Source organism: Pteropus alecto, unplaced genomic scaffold (assembly GCF_000325575.1).
Source record: "Pteropus alecto unplaced genomic scaffold, ASM32557v1 scaffold70, whole genome shotgun sequence".
In the NCBI taxonomy this organism is placed as follows: domain Eukaryota; kingdom Metazoa; phylum Chordata; class Mammalia; order Chiroptera; family Pteropodidae; genus Pteropus; species Pteropus alecto.
The window spans coordinates 3,442,010-3,461,609 of NW_006431912.1; the positions used below are offsets into that span (position 1 = coordinate 3,442,010).

The following is a 19,600-nucleotide window of genomic DNA, read 5'->3' on the forward strand; positions in this document are numbered from 1 at the left end:
TTTTAGTTAATTGCAGGTCTTCCATATATTTTCAGCCAGAAGATACAAAGCATAGTTTGCTTCTCATCTACTTTTCACCAGTTCAGAGTGGTCCTTTCTGAGAGTGACGTTGCTCCATATGGGTGGTGAAGAAGGATGGGCGTAGGTATTAGGAGAGATTGGAACTAGAGGGAAAGTTCTTTAAACACAGTCCTTTGAGTCTTGTGAAAATTTATATTTCTTTGTAGAATATGATATTTATATTTAATGTTATATGTCTTTTATAGCATTATGATATTTATATTTAATGTTATATGTCTTTTATAGCATCCACAGTAGGAAATTCTCTGCTAAAGATTTGCATATTTGAGGAGCAAAGAATGAGAATTGGAATATAAGGAGGGTTGAAGGACTTTTAAGTTTTTGTACTTTGAATTATAAATTTTTCAAAATGAGACTGCATTTAAAATTCATATTTTGTACACTTACATCTTTAAAATGATTATTAAAAATTAAACTTGGCTTTGGTTTTTATGTAAATTATTTAGTTTGAGTTTTATATTTAAAATTATATTGGTGGCACCTAAGTCTGCACATATTATGCCGAAAACCTCTTAGCTTGTCAGTTGGTTGAACAGAATTATATATTTTGCTTATGCTCATATAAGTAGAAAACCTTTCAATTTGCTAATGCAACTATTAAGTATCAGTTCATATGAGATGCCACTGTTCCTTTTACCAAGGTTCACCTTTACTGATTTTTTGTTCTGAATTTTAAAATTTTGTTTTACTTACAGTGGTTGGTTCTGCACGTGCACGGCCTAGTCAACTTCCTGAACAGTCTTCTTCTGCACAACAGAATGGTAGTGTTTCAGATATATCTCCAGTTCAAGCTGCAAAAAAGGAATTTGGACCCCCTTGTATGTAAATCATGTATCAAGGATTCAGTCATTTTAGACATACATGTATTCTCTCTTGGTCATTCTTATAAGTCCCCAAATGGTAAACAGTCTAACTACAAAGTTGATTGCAGATTTCATTTTACCACTGTAGAAAAAAAACTTTTTTCTTGTTAGTTTAGTCTGTTGATTGGGTTTTTAAATGTATATTTTAGAGGAAAAAAAATTTTATAAATATAAAATTATAACAGTGTGTCAGTTGCATTGAATTTAAAATTCTGGCCAGAGAATATTTTGACAGATGTTATAGAAGAAATTCTTATGCTTCTTACTTCAGAGATCTGTGATTCTAAACCAAGAGATGACATGTATTACTATGAGTCATTTTTTTTTTTTGACTCTTTTTTTGTATATTGTCCTGTTCCTACTTTTGTTAAAGCAGCTCATAAGTAAAGTTCATATAGTTGTTATAGGCATGCTTTATCACTGTGTACTTTTTTTTGGTTATGTGGTGAAATTATGCATAAAAGTTTTGTGTATAAGTACAAAACTCTAAAAAGAAGACTAGACTTCTACAGCTCATCTTTTTCTTTCAGCGCGTAGAAAATCTAATTGCGTGAAAGAAGTAGAAAAATTACAAGAAAAACGAGAAAAAAGGAGACTACAACAGCAAGAACTTAGAGAAAAAAGAGCCCAGGTTTGTAACAGGAATATATTTTGTTCACGTACCAATAAAGATTAGACTGCGTCAGTAAAAGTGTTGGCTTAGGAAAAATTAGTCGAGGCGTTTATTTAAGATTTTAACATAGTTTCTTAAACTGATAGTGAGGAATGAATAAACTCTTGTGAAAATAAGTTATCGTTACAGATTTTACTAGTTGTACTTTTCATGTTTTAGTGGGTACGTCCTAGTTTGTTCCATTTTGAATAATAAGCTATTATGTTAGAGAATTCTAATTCATGTGTTATAACAAGAGTAATAGGATTTTGACTTTAAAATATCTAAAAATACATTCAGAAGAATATCCACTTAAAGTACATGATTATGTCATAAATTTTATTATTATTTTTCCATGCTTAATAAGGTCAGTGTAACACATTGAAAGGGGGGAAATTCCTTGAGTTTCAGTCATACTGGATATTGAAAGTGTATCTATCTGTGTTTTGCTCCACTCTGTGTTCCTTTAGCTATCTAGTAGCAAAACTGATTACTAGCTTTGGGAAAATTACATAGAGGACTGGCCTTTTATCTCTCTATAGTTCTTCACTTATTAAAAATTATTATTTTACATGTAACTCCTCCATTGACCTTATATTGTATCTGTTCTCAGAATTTGTTTCCTGTCACAGTATCGTTTCTTTAGGAGTATGTTCACATGCCTTTAATCATAAAGATGTTTTGTTGGGAAATTGTGGATTCAGTATAATATTCAGCTAGAGTAAATCAGCTTTTATTTGAAAATGACCTGAGAATGACCAGTTTGGTTTTGAAATAAACAATACACGAAACAGATAGATCTACTGATAGTTAGCACATATGCCACCTGGTGTTTCCTTTGGGTAGTTCATCATATTTTCACATCTCTGTGATCTCTTATTTTTCACTTTACATTCTACTTCTCAATTGGCATCGTTGGTGTTACTTCCTTTAAGAAGATTAATTGAAAGTAAGTTTCAATAACAGTTTTGAAATTTAATTATATTCAGAGCAAACCTGAATATGGTACATGAAAAAAAAATATGACTTAGAATGTTCAATAATTTATTAGTCATGGCTAAGAGAGATTGTTAACTCTTGCTGTTTACTATATCTGGATCTGAATTTTCTCAGTTTTGAAGCAAAAAAGTAAATTATAGTTGTTACGTAAAATTTCCCATTGCCAAGAGACCAAAGAAAGAGGCTGACACACTCCATCATTACATTAAGCGTTTATTAAGGAGACGTACATATGAGGTGCGAATTGGGCAGCAGCAAGTGACATGGCTATCCTCCATGCCATGTGGCAGGTGCTAAGGGGTTATATTAGACAAGGCAGGATGGGTAAGGAAGAAATGCCTTACATACTTGCCCAGACAGTGTAAGGGCCTATTCTAGGAACCAGCAAGCCTGGGACACAGGGGAAGAGTCAGACAGTTTCTTAGGGGGTTTGTGGAAAGTAGTCCCTGTTCTGACCCTTATCTAGTGAAACTAGCTGGATCTAGCATGAGAGGCTGAGTCAGTGAGGCACGGTCAGACAGTGATCACATCTTAAAACATTTTGTCTCTTTTCCACAGTAGTAAGCATTTAATAATTTGAGTTTCAAAGATTTAAAAAATTGGCTTTTGATTCCTTTAAATTCTATATCCTATAAATTTGGAGCTGTTTTTACCATGCCTTAGGTTTTTTTAGAGAGCCAACAAAAATAGGAAGCAAACATAAATGAATCTATATAATCCTTATTTCTACTTTGCTAGATTAAGAATTGGGGAGAAGAATCTGATTAAATGAATTTTTATAGAATTTCAGCTTTTCTGGAATTTTTTGTTAATGTTTAAGATGAGCATTATTTCTCTTTTGCTTCATTTTCTAGGATAATTAAGGTATAATGGATGAAATTTTGAAATAGGTCAAAGGTGGCTTTAATGAGGAGAGTTTGATTTAGAATTAGCACAATGTGTGTAGACTAACAGAATTTTATTATTAATATGAAAATGATTTCTGGATATGTTATTAGTCATGAACTCTGAAACTAAATTATATCACATCTCCAGTTTGAGTTTGGGCTTGGCTGTGACACATGATACAATCTATTTAATTTTCAAACCATATATCACAAACACCACATTACTATAATAATAAATGATGATTTTCTTTGTCTTCTTATAGGACGTTGATGCTACAAACCCCAATTATGAAATTATGTGTATGATCAGAGACTTTAGAGGAAGTTTGGATTATAGACCATTAACAACAGCAGATCCTGTAAGATTCTTTGTAAACCATTGCTCTGGAACTTTTTGTACTGTAAATAAAAACATGTTTGATAGCCACTAATTTAATACTATGTTTACTATGTAAACCTTCATCTCTTCATGGATGTTCATTCCCTACATTTTAAGAAGAAAAGAACTCATCCACATTTATGCTTATCTTCCATAATTTGATATATCAGGCCTGCTTCCCACAGAGATGTCCGTTTCAAAGCAAAGCCTCCCTGTGTTTGATAGGGCAGAGCAGCTGTTAAAGGAGTGATGTCTGAACACCCAGTTTCCTTTCTGATCATCACTTATACTTTGATTTTAGTTTCAAGCTTATTTCCTTTTTGGCTTAAGCTATAGATCTCACTGTCATTCCAATTTACTATGTTATTTTAAAATAAATGTTACTTTGGTTTTTAATAATAAGAAGTGGTTGTTGAGGACTGCAGTAGACCAGAAATGCAGTGCTCAAAAAATATTTGGTCTTATTACTCAACTCCTTTCCTGTTGTAAAGTGAGAATTTATTAAACGGGGAATATTTTTGTAATTGTTACTTACAAAAAATAATCCATCTTACATACAGAATATAGTATTGAGTACACAAAATATGTTTTATGGTCAGCAGATGTATTATGTAGGATTAAATAAAGTTGTTTATAACATTTACATCCCATGTGTTTAACCCACTACATCTGAGCTCATACCTAAGGACAGGGATTGCAAACTTTTCTGGAAAAGAGCTAATAGTAAATATTTTTGGCTTTGTGAACCACATTATAATGGTATTTGTCACAACTACTCAATTCTGTTTTTGTAGTATGAAAGCAGCCACAGACCCTACATAAATGAATGAATGTGACTGTTTTAGTAAAACTTGACAAAAGCAGGTAGTAGTCTGGATCAGGCTTGCAGGCCAATCCCTACTTTATGCTAATTATTACTAAAAGGAGATATTGGGGAGATAAATTTTATGAAAAGTATTTATGTGTAAGAATTGGCAAAATAGAAAATTTTGGCAATTATTTTGCTCAGTAATCTGGAATCAGTTTTCTTGTCTATAGTTAATTACCTTTGCCAACAACTTTCCCTATAATCAACCTGAAAATGTGTCACTTGGTAGGAAATTTTACTTTTTCGTATACAGCATATCTTGAAGTGAATTAGGCAGGTTCTTAACATGAACTTAATGCTACTAAAAATAGTAATACCCTCTTCAAACTTACTTTCTAATGGTTAACCAAATAAAAAATAAGAAAGTTTCCATTATACTCAGAATTTTAGAAATATGTCTCATAACTATTAAAATATGTCTCATAACTATTAAAGTTTGTTTTTTTACGCTTACTTATCCTATTTATACCATGCTTAAATTTCTAAAACCTCTGAAAGAATTATTGCATTATTTACTTTTTATTGTTTTGCATTCCACTGATAATCACTGAAATAAAATATTTTATTTCTAGATTGATGAGCATAGGATATGTGTTTGTGTAAGAAAACGACCACTCAATAAAAAAGGTATGATGCTTATTGAATTATAATAAAAGATTGCTTTTGTCCTGTTTGTAATTTATTTTGTAATAGCAGAAATCAAATTGATTTGGAACAGCTAAATGTTAGTTATTTAATTTGTACATAACCATTATGCAGATTTCTGTGGTTAGATCTGTTGATTTGTTACTGCTCTATGAATTATTGCCATTCCTGGTTCTTGCTTCACAAAAATCTTGATAGTTTTACTTTGTTGTTGAAATGTTCTGTCTTGTTGAGCATATTTATGGGATATTTATATTTACAGAACTCATTACTTTTATGTAAATTCGTACTACTTAAAATAATTTTCGTACGGTAATTCAAATGCTGTGAAAATTACTGGGCATTGATTTTCATTTATTCTTTTTAGAAACTCAAATGAAAGATCTTGATGTAATCACAATCCCTAGTAAAGATGTTGTGATGGTACATGAACCAAAACAAAAAGTAGATTTAACAAGGTACCTAGAAAACCAAACATTTCGTTTCGATTATGCCTTTGATGACTCAGCTCCTAATGAAATGGTTTACAGGTAGGTAAATACATTTATTTTAAATTAGAGTTTTTTTCTTATACCATGTGTTCCTCACTACCCTGCAACTTACGTGATATTGGCATATCGCTCCAGAGGTGAAATATGCTTTCTTATTCTGAATTTAGACAAAGAATATAAAATAAACACTATAACGAATATTAACATTTGTTCTCTTTAATGTTCCCCCAAATCATAGTTTTCATTACTGATTAACTTATTATAATTTCACAACATGTATACGGATAGAAAATTTCTAGGAAAATGTTGACATTTTCTATACTTCAAGGAATGGGATATAGTTAAAGGACCTTTGTTTTTTACTTCTTAATTTCTGTACTAGTAATGGAACTTGAAACATTTATTATATATCAGTCTTTTGTCTAAATCTTGTTTTAGCTCATACTTCAACTTAAGAGAAAAAAAAGGTTCTTTAAATTTACTTGCATTTGTCTAGTTTTTATCATCTTTAAGCTTTGGATTAGTTTTAATACATGAAATTCTTGTATATTCACATATTTAACTTATAAACAACTCAAATTTATGTATATACTATATCAATAGCCCAAATTTTTATGCCAAATTTAAATTTTCATATGTAGTTTGTAAACATTCACTAGTAACTATTGGAACATATAAATTAGTTTTAACGGCATTGCTGTTTGAGTCCTTGCAGAGCTGTCTTGCCAGTTACTTGAATGCTGTGTTTTGATGCCCTTTTATTTTGTAAATATGACTGTAAACAGAAAATTACAGAGTTACTAAGAGTCCTAAGAATTGCACATGTTATAAATGAAATAGTGTTGAAAGCAACTCCATTGGTTTTAAGCCAGCAAACTGGGAGTTCATTTGTAAAGAAAGGACAAAATTAAAGAATATGTGGATGCTAGATAGAAATACTGCGATGAAATTGTTTTAAAGGTAATTATAATTATAAATTGTGTATTTTTTACCTTTCTGAGAATGAAGTCCTCTCCTCCCCATTCACTCTCTTCCCTGCTTCCACTCCTGCCTCATAAAATATGTCCATTTGCCTTTTATAATCATTTTCAAGAAATCATTATAAAGATATGTTTGTGTGTATATAATAGATTTAGTAAACATTCTGTGTTTCGCCCTATATTCATGCTTCTTAACTTTACCAATATTGGTTATGTCTCCTTTCTTTTATCCTTAACTTCTATGGATTGAGGAGTTAGAACTTTTCTTGTCTAATCACTCTGCAGACTCATTTCTAGAACTTTGTCTGCTCCTTTTGTTCTGTACTTTCTCTAGTTGTACCTTTTTTAAAAAAAATCAGGGCTGTATAAAGTGTTCCACATATATTATTTTGAAGCCTATATAGAAGGTAGATTTGTTATCTATCATACTTTTTACTACTCTGTTCAATGAATGAAATATTTCCTGTTCTTCCTACTTTTTAATTTTAACTAGTGGTGATTACAAAAATAGGTTTGAAAAATAATCCAAACCATAATATTTTGGTATCCTTTTCTTGAATTAAGACTGTCAACTCAGAACAGTGTCTTATTTAAGCACAATTTATATTTACTTGTCCACATTCAATAAAATCTTATCACTTATCATTTTTCTACTTGCTTAAATGGTCTAAGATATGTTTTTGTAGTTTTTTTCCAACCTCTTTACCTTTTCTCTATTGAGATTACCACTCTTGTTTGTATTGAAACTTTTGATCCTGTTTATTGTTTGTTTTATTTTCATTATGTATGTTTTACCTGTCTGGCTAATATTACCATCTTTCATTGTTATTTTTTAAACTTTCCTAATGTCTTCTATATGTGTCATAGCTCAGTTACTATCAGTTTTTTTTTTTTTGTCCATTGTGATCATTGTTTATTATGAAATTATTGCTTGTGATTATTTTTTAAAGACCTTTAAGTAATTCTAAGATATGGTTATTTAAAATATTTAATGAATCAAGGGCTCAATTATGACCTAACAGTTGAGATTATTGATTTGTTAAAAACCATGGTATAAGTTTTGTTTAATAAGACTAGATATTTTATTTATTTTTTTAAATATTGACAGCACATTCTGACTGGTGCATATTATTTTTAAGGTTTACAGCTAGACCACTAGTGGAAACTATATTCGAAAGGGGAATGGCTACATGCTTTGCTTATGGGCAGACTGGAAGTGGAAAAACTCATGTAAGTAGTTTATTACAGTTATATTCTGGTATGAAGCTAGTTTTTTTCCTTATAGCTTAATTCTTAGACCTAAATTCTAAAGATTTATTGCTGAATAATGTCTGTTATTCTTTATTTTCTTTTTACAATATAGACTATGGGAGGTGACTTTTCAGGAAAGAACCAAGATTGTTCTAAAGGAATTTATGCATTAGCAGGTAAGTGCCCTTTGTGCATATCATTTGTAATATTCTTCTTGAATATTATTCAGGTGCCTTTGAAATAAGACTTGGAAATATCATCCAGGATTTTAAGGGTATCTGTAATGTTATATTTACTCTGTATTATGTGCATTTCAGGTTATCAGACTGTTTGATAAGAACTGTGCATTCGGGGTAGAAATCTTGATTATATTTGTGTCATTGTGATGTCTCATTGGAGCTTACTATTCGTTGTTGAATAATGATTGAAAAATGTCGATTTGGTATGGTTATGAGAGTAACCTTATTATGACCACCTATAACTATGCTATTTATAAGGATAGGTAGTAGTTTCCTTTTATTAAATAATGGAGAGTGGCATCTAAGCCTTAAATGTAAAAAAAAAAGTATTATTACTATCTTTTGTAAATTAATGTTCACTTTAGTCTTCATTTCTATTATTGACATTATTGTGGGTAAAGATTAACTGGTTTCTCTAAAAATAGAAAATTTGAAATGCTTTTTAACAAAAGTATTTGTTGCGTCTTAAATTTTCTCCATGTGAAATTCTTGACAGCCCGAGATGTCTTTTTAATGCTAAAGAAGCCAAACTATAAGAAGTTAGAACTTCAAGTGTATGCAACCTTTTTTGAAATTTATAGTGGAAAGGTAAGTGGAAACGTCAAAAAAATTTTTTTAGTTTTTTAAAAATTATTGAACTATACATAACATGAAATTTACTATTTAAACCATTTTTAAGTATACAGTGGCATTATGTCCATTCACATTGTTGTGGAACCTTTGCCGCCACATAATTTTTATAAATGTGTTTGGAATATTATGTTAGAATTTTGTGTTATGAGATTTTCTTAATTCCCTTTGAAACTCTTCAACTTCAGTATTGAGCACTTGATTCTAAAACTTATTATTTGAAATAATTTTCAGATTTTGAATGACTCATTTTTATAGAACTGATTCTTTAAAGCTAGTTTTCTAATTAGAATTTTTTTTTTAGGTGTTTGACTTGCTAAACAGGAAAACAAAATTAAGAGTGCTAGAAGATGGAAAACAGCAGGTTCAAGTGGTGGGATTACAGGAACGAGAGGTCAAATGTGTTGAAGATGTCCTGAAACTCATTGACATAGGCAACAGTTGCAGGTAAATCTCATTTTAATTAAGAAAGGGAAACAATTTCATAATTAGTTTTAGAGACTTTGACTATAACAGAAACAAAGCAAGGATGTTATTCAGTGCACTTTGGAAGTAAAAATTATTGTTCATAAAAACTTTTGTGAACATGTAACTTTGAATGATAGCAATTATATTGCTATCATACTATAAATATACTAGAGATATGTCAGATTTAATTGTATGAATCTGGTTATGTTTAAGTGTTATTAACTGAAAATGTCTTTTGTATTTAGATAATAAAAACTGGATATTTTTAAATGAAAATATTGTGGTTTGAATATTCAGTTGAGGTTTTTGTGTATCACAATGTCCATAATCTCATTGTAGAACATCTGGTCAAACATCTGCAAATGCACATTCATCTCGGAGCCATGCAGTGTTTCAGATTATTCTTAGGAGGAAAGGGAAACTACATGGCAAATTTTCTCTCATCGATTTGGCTGGGAATGAAAGAGGAGCTGATACTTCCAGTGCAGACAGGCAAACTAGGCTTGAAGGTGCTGAAATTAATAAAAGCCTTTTAGCACTCAAGGTAAATAAAATGTATTTTGTTGTGAAAGATCTTTTACTTTTGATTTTATGCTTACTCTACTACACAATGATAGTTACTTGTTTTGTCTAATAAATAATAGAGGTTATCAAAATTTAGTTGCTTATATTTGCAGTTATAGATGTATATTGTACCCAGAAATTTTCTTTACACATGTTATTTATTCTTTTTAGGGTGGATAAAGGATCTGTTAGTTGGCAGGCCAGTTCCGGGGCTACTTGGGAAAATTCCAGAGGGCCTTAATCAGTCATATTTTCTTGGAGGAGAGCAAGGAATTACAAAATAGAATGAAAAAATAAGTTTCTCAGAAAAATGTGGAATGGCTTTCAAAAAGTTAGGCTTGTATTATATGTCTTCTTCGACTAGAAAAGCAAAGATTGGCAGGACTAGAAGAAAGCATTCTGTGTTTTTTTGTTTTGTATTACACTTTAAAAGTATCTTTTTATAGTTATCCTACTTCCTTTCACTTCTAAACATTAGTCCTAGATTCCAGAAGAATCTCTTTGAATAGTAGTTTGTTGGTTTTGGGTTTTTTGTTATAAATTTCATTTTCTTGAATTAGATTTTATGGAAACCTCTTTACTATGCTGTAAACCTGTTCATAGCATTTTTAGAGCTGATCAGATCTTAAATATTAGAGTTATAGTAAGAGATCTTTTAAATGTGTTAATTAAGATTACTCTTTATAAGAAGCCTAATCTCTGAAACTTGCTTTCTTAATTTTCAGGAGTGCATTAGAGCCTTAGGTAGAAATAAACCTCATACTCCTTTCCGAGCAAGCAAACTCACTCAGGTGTTAAGAGATTCATTTATTGGTGAAAACTCTCGTACCTGCATGGTAAGTTTATGTTTGTTTTTTGTTTGTCTTGTTTTAATCCTGAATGAATAATTACATAATATCTGTGGGGAAATTATAATATATATTAGTGACAATCATTTAAATCCTTCTTTTGTGAGAGAGACAGTGTACGTAAGATGGTCTGACAGAGAGGATTATATTGCAGTTAATAATGCATTCTACTAATTCCAACATCTGAGTCTTCTTGAGGTTGTCTCCATTGATTTGCTTTCCTGAATATGTGTTATACTTTTCTATTTCTTCATATGTCTAATAATTTTGGATTATATCATTTTTATTATGAATGAATGACTTACAGACACTCTGGATTCTATTGTATTCTTCTAAAGATTATCGATTTTTTATTATTTATCAGAAAATTTACTTAGCTGGACTTACCTAAACTCTTCTCCTGCTGTGGGCAGCAACTGAAATTGAAATCTCTGTTTAGCTCTTTTAGACTTAGAGCTATGTTTCTTGGAGTCAGCCTTGTATATGCCTAGTTCAGGGGTCAGCCAAACATTTGGGCAGTTTATATGCAGAATTTGAGTTTCTCCTTCTGTGGTTGTCTCTTCTGGGACAAACTTCACTTTCCAGCTGGTATGATCCTCACCTTCAAACTCTCTTTCAGTTTCTTAACACGTAAAACTTTAGGTTTCTAATGAAGTTTTAGTTGTTCTGTCTGACAGCAGTAGAGCTTGCTCTTAGGCAAAAAAATTATTAAAGGTAGATGGGGACAGCCACTCGATGCTATTATTCTCATTTACTAGATGTTGACCCCATTTTCTGCCCGATTTTGATCATTTTCTCATGCATTCAGAGAATTGTTTATATTTTAACTAGAGTGTATAATTAATATCTGATCGTTGGCATAAGATAGCAAGTTATCTTGGAGTTCAGATATCATTAATAATTTTTTAAATAACCATATTAAGATTAGACTGTGATGAGCTGTGTAAATAAGTATTACTGTCTTCATCATTTATAACATTTTATTTACCTTTGCATTTTTCCCCCATAGATTGCCACAATCTCTCCAGGAATGGCATCTTGTGAAAATACTCTTAATACATTAAGATATGCAAATAGGTATGAGAAGTGATTATTCATTTTGAAGTTTGAGGGGAATAGAACATCTGTGGTTTGATTTAATATCTGATTTAATAGGATAAATCTTATTACATTGTTCTTTGAATTTTCAAAAGGAAAATTTCATGTTATTTATAATTATTTTGCCAAAATGATGTGTTTTGTAATTTGAGAAGAGATTTATATTTTTAGTAGAATTGGTCTTTCTATCATAGAACATGATTATATTTTTTCATTTAAATAACATTTTATAATATTTTACTACATTTAAATCATGTAAATTCTTTCTATTATGTTAAGACTCTGCAGTAAGTATCAGGGGCCAGTCTGTATTTCTTAAATTGTTATGCTATATGCTAAAAATTATTTCTGATAATATTAAATTTTATACATGGGGAATCTAAGATTGAAAGTAAATAGTGACAGCACAGTTCCTTCTGGTGTTCTTTGTGGGTTACGTTTTATTATTCGTGTCAGTATTACAAACTACTAGGCAACTGGATATTTATAGATGAAAAGACAAGAGGATTATAAACTATTTAAAGCAGTTTATTTTTTATAGTCATGAAATACTCTTGAAATTTTGGATCATGATGGCATATTTATATTTTTCCATAGATTGTCCCCATTGCACTTGTTTTGGATGACTGACTATATAGTTTAAAATTTCTGTTATCACATGCTGCATTTGTGATTTTAACCTAGAGATAAAATTTCTCTTTTTATTCCATTTCTAGTGTGGAGATTCTCTGTTTTGATGAACACAAGTATTTGTATTATTTCTTTGTTTTAATCACTATGGAAATTTTATTTTTAATCTTTTATCAAAATGTGGGATACATATGCATACATAAAAGTACTCAAAGCATAAGTAAATAATTTAATAGCTACTTATAAAGTGAAAATTTCTGCATCAGATTGGGAAATAGAACATTCCAGCCCCCAGAAAGTTCCCCGTATTTCCCTTCCTGACCACAAATCCCGAATAACATGCCCAAGTCCATTAATTTCTACCCCAAAGTAGTCATTGTCCTGACTTCTGTGGGAAAAGTTTGTTTTTCTTTCTTTTTAAAAATAGTTTTTTCTGCCTATGAATTTATCCGTGAATAACATAGGTGTAGCTCTATTTGAACTTGACATAAATTAGGTAGAGTAGACTTTGTTCTTTTGTATCTTGCTTTTGCTTCAACTAAAGAGATTTTTTAAAAATTATAGTAAAAACTGTTGGAAAGTATAAATCTCTTGACCTTTTGCATGATTATTAAAATATAATAACTTTTTAAAAATATAATAGAACTTCATTTCTAAATTTGATTCCTTTTAAACTATGAATTATGAGCTCCTAGCTGCAGATATATATGATACTTTTAATTGATCCCTGTAATGAACATTTTTGGTATTTCTGGGGTTTTTATCATTAATTTAAAGTGCTTCTTATTTCAAAATTGTTAGTAGGAGAGATGAAGAACAGTTTAGTGTAGTAGAATATTGTCACAGTGTAGAACTGAAACAAAAACTCTCCAGGTCTTCAGACTTTGCAAAGGAATCCGCCCTAATGTGAAAAAGCTGTGTCTGGCCATTCCTCTTGTTTAGGTTCAAGTAAAATGTTTTAATTTGTTATCATGTAATGTAATTCATTTGCAACATGACTATCCATCTGGGACAAATAATTCTGCCTTTTATTTCCAAATCTCTAGGCATTTGGAAATACCTCCTTTGATAACTCATTTGAGGAATATAATTGCTGCATATGGTATAGTTTAGATTGGGCAAGAGGGCTTTGAATAGAGGAGAAATATGTGATTAGGGGCTTACATGGTATCTAAATTAGGAGATTCTAAAAGGAAATGGATTGAGAGTAAAAAGAGTTAAATAGTATTAGAAATTTAGATTTGTCAGCATGTGTGGTAAATAAGCTTTCCAAAGTGACTATAAAGGATGAAGGACAGATGAATCCAGTCTAGATGCTCATTACAAACAATGGATTCCATTAAGACTTAATTCTCTTGTGTCCTGTTTGAAAAGACTTCAAGAGTGTTGAGGATTCACAAAATGTTCATGATATTGATTACATAGGAAATTAGATTGGTCATGTAATTAAATAAGGGGCATTTTAAATTTAGGTGATGGTCTAGTTAAATTTCTAGAAAGGATCATGAGAAAAGGACACCAGAAACAAAGGACTGTGTAGTAGAGAATAAGATGGGTTTCTAAATCTTATAATGGATTTTTAAAATGTTCTAAAATATTGTTACAACAATGTTGATATCCTCTTCTAAACAAATTAAACAGTACTAAATGAAAATTTGAAATATGCATTGCTGTCTTTACAAGAGCGTTTTCTTTTAATTTGTTGCTGTTTTGGTGCTGCAGAGTAAAGGAGTTTGGAATTAGTCCATCAGACATTCCCTTCTCACAGGGTAGTGGCAGTCGCCCTGATCTCTCTCCTTCTTATGAGTATGACGACTTTTCTCCTTCGATTACCAGGTCTAGTTCATTCTATACATAAGATGTTTATTTTAATAGTTCAATTGTGCTATGTATAAATTTTTATTTGTATTTCTTTTGTCCTGAGCCATTTGATTTTTCATTTTTATTTCGTTTGGCAGGTGGTGGTTGTGCTGCATGATCTTCATTTTTATGTACTTTGTTAATTTATTTGCTTTAAAATGTTTTTAGAATTCAGGCTTTCCATTTCCCCCCACATTTTTAAGGATGATGTCATCTTTGCATATGTACCATTAAAGGATAAACTGTCTCGTTTAAAATGAAAGGTTTACCTTTGTTCTGCTCTTGTAAATTTCTGAATCTGCAAGAAAATAATGAAAATCCTCTTGACTTAGTGTATGCTCTCCCAAGTGTATAAATTTAAATTTAATGGGTAAACATTTAGTAAATGATGGAGCTAATTTACATCGTATAGCTTTTTACATTAGAATAAGATTATTTCACATATAGCTATTTTAATTTTAATTAAGCATTATTGCTACCAAAAATCTGCAAAGTATATTATTAATCTAAGTGCTATTATTAGTATTTTTCTGTTCATTTAATTTAATTTCATCAGCAGTCTCATTTACTCTGAAGTACTGAATCTACATACTTTGCTAATTCTCATTTATTATGCACAATAATTATATTTGAAATAATTGTAAAGTTACCTAAATAAATTCCTAAAATTAAACAGCTAAACATCTCTTTAGTGTTTTCATGGATTTCAGGTACACTTGATCTGGAAAGCTGACATCATTAATCTTAATACGTTAATTGAATTGCCTTTATATTGAATAGGTTGGTATTTTCTTGTTCTTCTGCTATAAGTCTTTACTGATTTTAGATACCTCTTTGTTTATAGGGTGAAAGAATTGACCGTGGATCCTACTTCTGCTGGTGATGTCCGTCCAATAATGCACCATCCACCAAATCAGATTGATGACTTAGAGGCACAGTGGGGTGTCGGAAGTTCCCCTCAGAGAGATGATTTAAAACTTCTTTGTGAACAAAATGTGAGTGACTTAATATAGTTCTAATTGTCTAACCTTAGTTCATTTCATCAGTAGCAGTACTTGGTCATTGAAATCTAGCATCTAAATCAGGTCAGCAAAATACAGGCACACCTCATTGTGCTTCACTTTATTGTACGTCACAGATTTTTTTGTTTGTTTTGTTTTGTTTTGTTTTTTACAAATTAAAGGTAGGCCTCTCCAACAGCAAAAAAATTAAGACTCACTTTATTTTTTTTTCTTTTTAAATTTTGGATATTAACCCCTTGTCAGATATATCATAGGCAGATATCTTCTCCTATGCAGTAGGTTGTCTTTTCATTTTATTGATTGTTTCCTTTGCTGTGCAAAAGCTTTTTAGTTTGATAAAATCACATTTGTTTATTTTTTCTTTTGTTTCCCTTGACATAGGAGATATATCAGAAGAAAAATTACTAATAACAATATCAGAATTTACTGCCTATCTTTTCTTCTAGGAGTTTTATGGTTTTGGGTCTCACATTTAAGTCTTTGATCTATTTTGAGTTTATTCTTGTGTATGGTGTATGAAGGTGGTCCAGTTCATTTTTTTGCATGTATCTGTTCGATATTCCCAACACTGTTTGTTGAAGAGACTGTCTTTACCCCATTGTATATTCTTGCCTCCTTTTTCATAGATTAAATGACCGTCTAGCTATGGAATTATTTCTGGACGTTCAGTTCTGTTCCATTGATCTATGTGTCTGTTTTTATGCCAGTACCATGCTGTTTTGATCAATATAGGCTTATAATATAGTTTGATATCAGGTAATGTGATTCTTCCAATTTTGTTCTTTCTCAAGATTGCTGTGACTATTCGAGATCTTTTATGGTTCCATATAAATTTTGGGATTATTTGTTCTAGTCCTCTGAAAAACGCCATTGGTATTTTGATAGAGATTGCATTGAATCTATAGATAGCTTGGGTAGCATGGCCATTTTAATGATGTTGATTCTTCCTATCTATGAGCTTCCATTTATTTGTATCTTCAATTTCTTTTTTCAGTGACTTATAATTTTCCAAGAACAAGTCTTTTACCTCCTTGATTAAATTGATTCCTAGGTATTTTATTGTTTTTGATGCAATTATAAATGGGATTGTTTTCTTAATTTTTCTTTCTGATAGTTTATCATCCGTGTATAAAAACACAGCCGACTTCTGAATATTAATTTTGTATCCTGTTACTTTACTGAAATCATTTATCAGTTCTAACAGTTTTTTGGTGGAATCTTTAGGGTTCTCTTTCTATAGTATCATGTCATCTATAAATGCCTATCTTTTCTGGTCTTGATAGAAGAGGGAGCCTTCCCCCCTCTTGAATTTTTTGGAATAGTTTGAGAAGAATAGATGTTAATTCTTTGAATGTTTGTTAAAATTCACCTAGGAGGCCATCCGGTTCCTGACTTTTGTTTTTTGGAAGTTTTTTGATTACTGATTCATTTTCATTTGTGGTAATTGGTCAGTTCAGATTTTCTGCTTCTTCGTGGCTCAGTCTTGGGAGATTGTATATTTCTAGGAATGTATCCATTTCATCCAGATTTTCCTGTTTGTTGGCATATAATTGCTCATAATATTTTCTTATAATCCTTTGTATTTATGTGGGGTCCATAGTTATTTCTCCCCTTTCATTTCTGATTTTATTTATTTGGGTCCTCTCTTTTTTTCTTGATGAGTCTAGTTAAAGGTTTATTAATTTTGTTTATCCTTTCAAAAGGCCCCCTCTTGGTTTCATTGATCTTTTGTATTGTTTTTCTAGACTCTATTTTGCTTTATTTCCGCTTTGATCTTTATTATTTCCTTCTTTCTATTCACTTTGGGTTTTGTTTGCTGTTCTTTTTCTAGTTCTTTTAAGTGTAAAGTAAGATGGTTTATTTGAGATTTTTCTTTTTTCTTGAAGTTTGACTTTCCCTCTTAGGACTGCTTTTGCTGTGTCGCATAAATTTTGAGTCATTGTGTTTTTATTTTCATTTATCTCTAGTGGGATCTTTTGATTTCTTCCTTGATCTCATTGTTACCCATTCATTGTTCAGTAGCATATTGTTTAGCTTCAGTATGTTTACATATTTTCCAGTTTTTTCTTATAGTTGATTTCAGGACTCACTTTATTGAAATGGTCTGGAACTGAACCTACAATATCTCCAAGGGATGCCTGTAGAGGCTATGAGGCAGCCATCTGTTTACAAATAAAGTTTTGTTGAACATGGCCATGCTCATTCACTTATGGGTTGTCTGGCTGCTTTCTTACCATAACAGAAGTGACACAAACCATTTGGCTCATAAGCTTAAAATATATAATATCTGATCCTTTAAGAAAGGGCCAGATAATACATATGATCCAAACTTTTTCCCTCCCCCCAAGTTTTATACCGATATTAAAATGTGGGAATTTTTAAAGCACTATAGGGAAAAAAACAGGTTTAAGAATTATACATATAATAAATCATATATAAAGATTAAAAACAATTAACTATGGACATATACATATGTATTAAAAAGATGCATGAACTATATAAAAAATGCTAACGTTTGTTTATATGTTTATATGTTTGAAATGTTTAGTGGCATTTTTCAATTTAAAATTTTGATTTTCTGGTTACTCAAAAAATAATAAAATATGTGCCCGTTATAGAAGGACAAATGTATAAAGAAATAACCAAAACAAATAATACACATTTTCACATAATTGATAAATTGAAGGATTTCTTACGGTATGTGAGATGTAAAAGTTATTTATAGTTTATTTTACTTCATTTTTTAAATATATCATTATATAGTTTTGTATCATTCATTTTCCACTAAGAATCCTGTAGTAGCATTTTCTCATAATGATAAAAGGTAGGATTTATTAGTTGCTTGCTACATGACATTGATTTGCTAAGCCTTTTTCTTATTATCTGATACAATTCTCACAACTCAATATAGTAGGAACTATAATTGTTCCTACTTTTTAACTGACTTTTTTCTAAAAGATTAAGTAACTTGACTGAGATCATACAAGTAGTAAGTGGTGAAGCTAGGCAGGATTGAAATGAGTATTTATTATTACAGAGCTAAATCTTACGTCAACTATATTTATTGCTAGCTGCAATAAAATAGTCTTTGAAAACATTATAACTTAAGTTAATGTTTTTATACTTTGCAGCAGGTATTAAAGCCTAAAATATTCTAGAATTAACAAATAGTTCTACTACTTTTTATTATCATATTCCAAATTACTCTCTATTAATAAAGCAGAGCTTACTGCAGCAATTCTCATCCAGGAATGACTTGGCCCCTCAGGAAAAATGTATGAGACATAACCAAAAAAATGTCTCATACATTGGTTATCACAAATGAGTAGTGACAACCTCATCTAGTGGATAGAAGCTAGGGATACTGGTAATAAACACCATATAATGCACAGAATAGTCTTCTTCCTTCCCCCAAAATGTCAGTAGTGCTGAAGTTGAGAAACCTGGTTTAAAGTAAGAGTTCTAAACTTTGGAACATAGAACATAAAGAACTAAAAAATAAGATCCTGGCCTTAGTCTGTCCCCCGTCCCCAAAAGTTTTGAAGGAGACTAGTTGCTTATAAAATCCTTAAAGCACACCCTACATTACACTTAGATGTAGACCTCCCAAAGATATGGAAAACCAGAACAAGAGAGGCACTCCCTGTAGCAGATCTTTTCCATTTTATTCTTGCATCTCTTGAGTCTCTGCGGGACTGTGATTTAAAGAGGTTGGCTAGCTGACCAGAACTCATCCAGAGGCTTTAAGCATGACATCATGAGTTCTTACAGCCTTCTCCATATCTGAGTGTGAATTTCTTTCAACTTTGCCATCCCCAGGGAACTATCATGAGATGATTTAGTATTAGCCTTTAGTTAAGTATTGGTACATGCGTACACATTCTTACTGCCATATTGAATCTAACAAGGTAGATTAAAATGGGATAGGGTCTAAAACAAATACAGATAAACAAACTAGAGGATAATCAAGTACATTAAAATTCAAGAAGTAGTTATATAGACAAAAAAATATTCTGAGTAGGCTGCATGGAAGTGATAGGAACTTGCATTAAAGCAAAGGAAAGAAAGAAGACATTCTGAGCTTGGCAGGGAGGTGGGCAGAAAAGATGACTGCATTTGTTTAACAGAGAGAGGGAGAGGGAAAG

At 31.1% G+C, this 19,600-nt stretch overlaps 1 protein-coding gene across 3 annotated transcripts in view; it reads left to right on the plus strand.

Annotated features, from left to right (window-relative positions):
- KIF2A (kinesin family member 2A) overlaps window positions 1–19,600 on the plus strand; it is a 61,927-nt gene that overhangs the window by 35,736 nt on the left and 6,591 nt on the right. The window contains exons 5-18 of one of the 3 annotated variants that reach the window (XM_006906055.3): window positions 777–899; window positions 1,475–1,575; window positions 3,746–3,841; window positions 5,302–5,356; window positions 5,742–5,904; window positions 7,985–8,075; window positions 8,209–8,272; window positions 8,832–8,923; window positions 9,270–9,412; window positions 9,773–9,977; window positions 10,723–10,833; window positions 11,855–11,922; window positions 14,296–14,409; window positions 15,278–15,428. In XM_006906055.3, coding sequence (XP_006906117.1) covers window positions 777–899; window positions 1,475–1,575; window positions 3,746–3,841; window positions 5,302–5,356; window positions 5,742–5,904; window positions 7,985–8,075; window positions 8,209–8,272; window positions 8,832–8,923; window positions 9,270–9,412; window positions 9,773–9,977; window positions 10,723–10,833; window positions 11,855–11,922; window positions 14,296–14,409; window positions 15,278–15,428 — 1,577 coding nt within the window. The remainder of the gene's footprint in view (window positions 1–776; window positions 900–1,474; window positions 1,576–3,745; window positions 3,842–5,301; window positions 5,357–5,741; window positions 5,905–7,984; window positions 8,076–8,208; window positions 8,273–8,831; window positions 8,924–9,269; window positions 9,413–9,772; window positions 9,978–10,722; window positions 10,834–11,854; window positions 11,923–14,295; window positions 14,410–15,277; window positions 15,429–19,600) is intronic. The other 2 variants (XM_006906053.2, XM_006906054.2) reach the window with 2 other exon arrangements.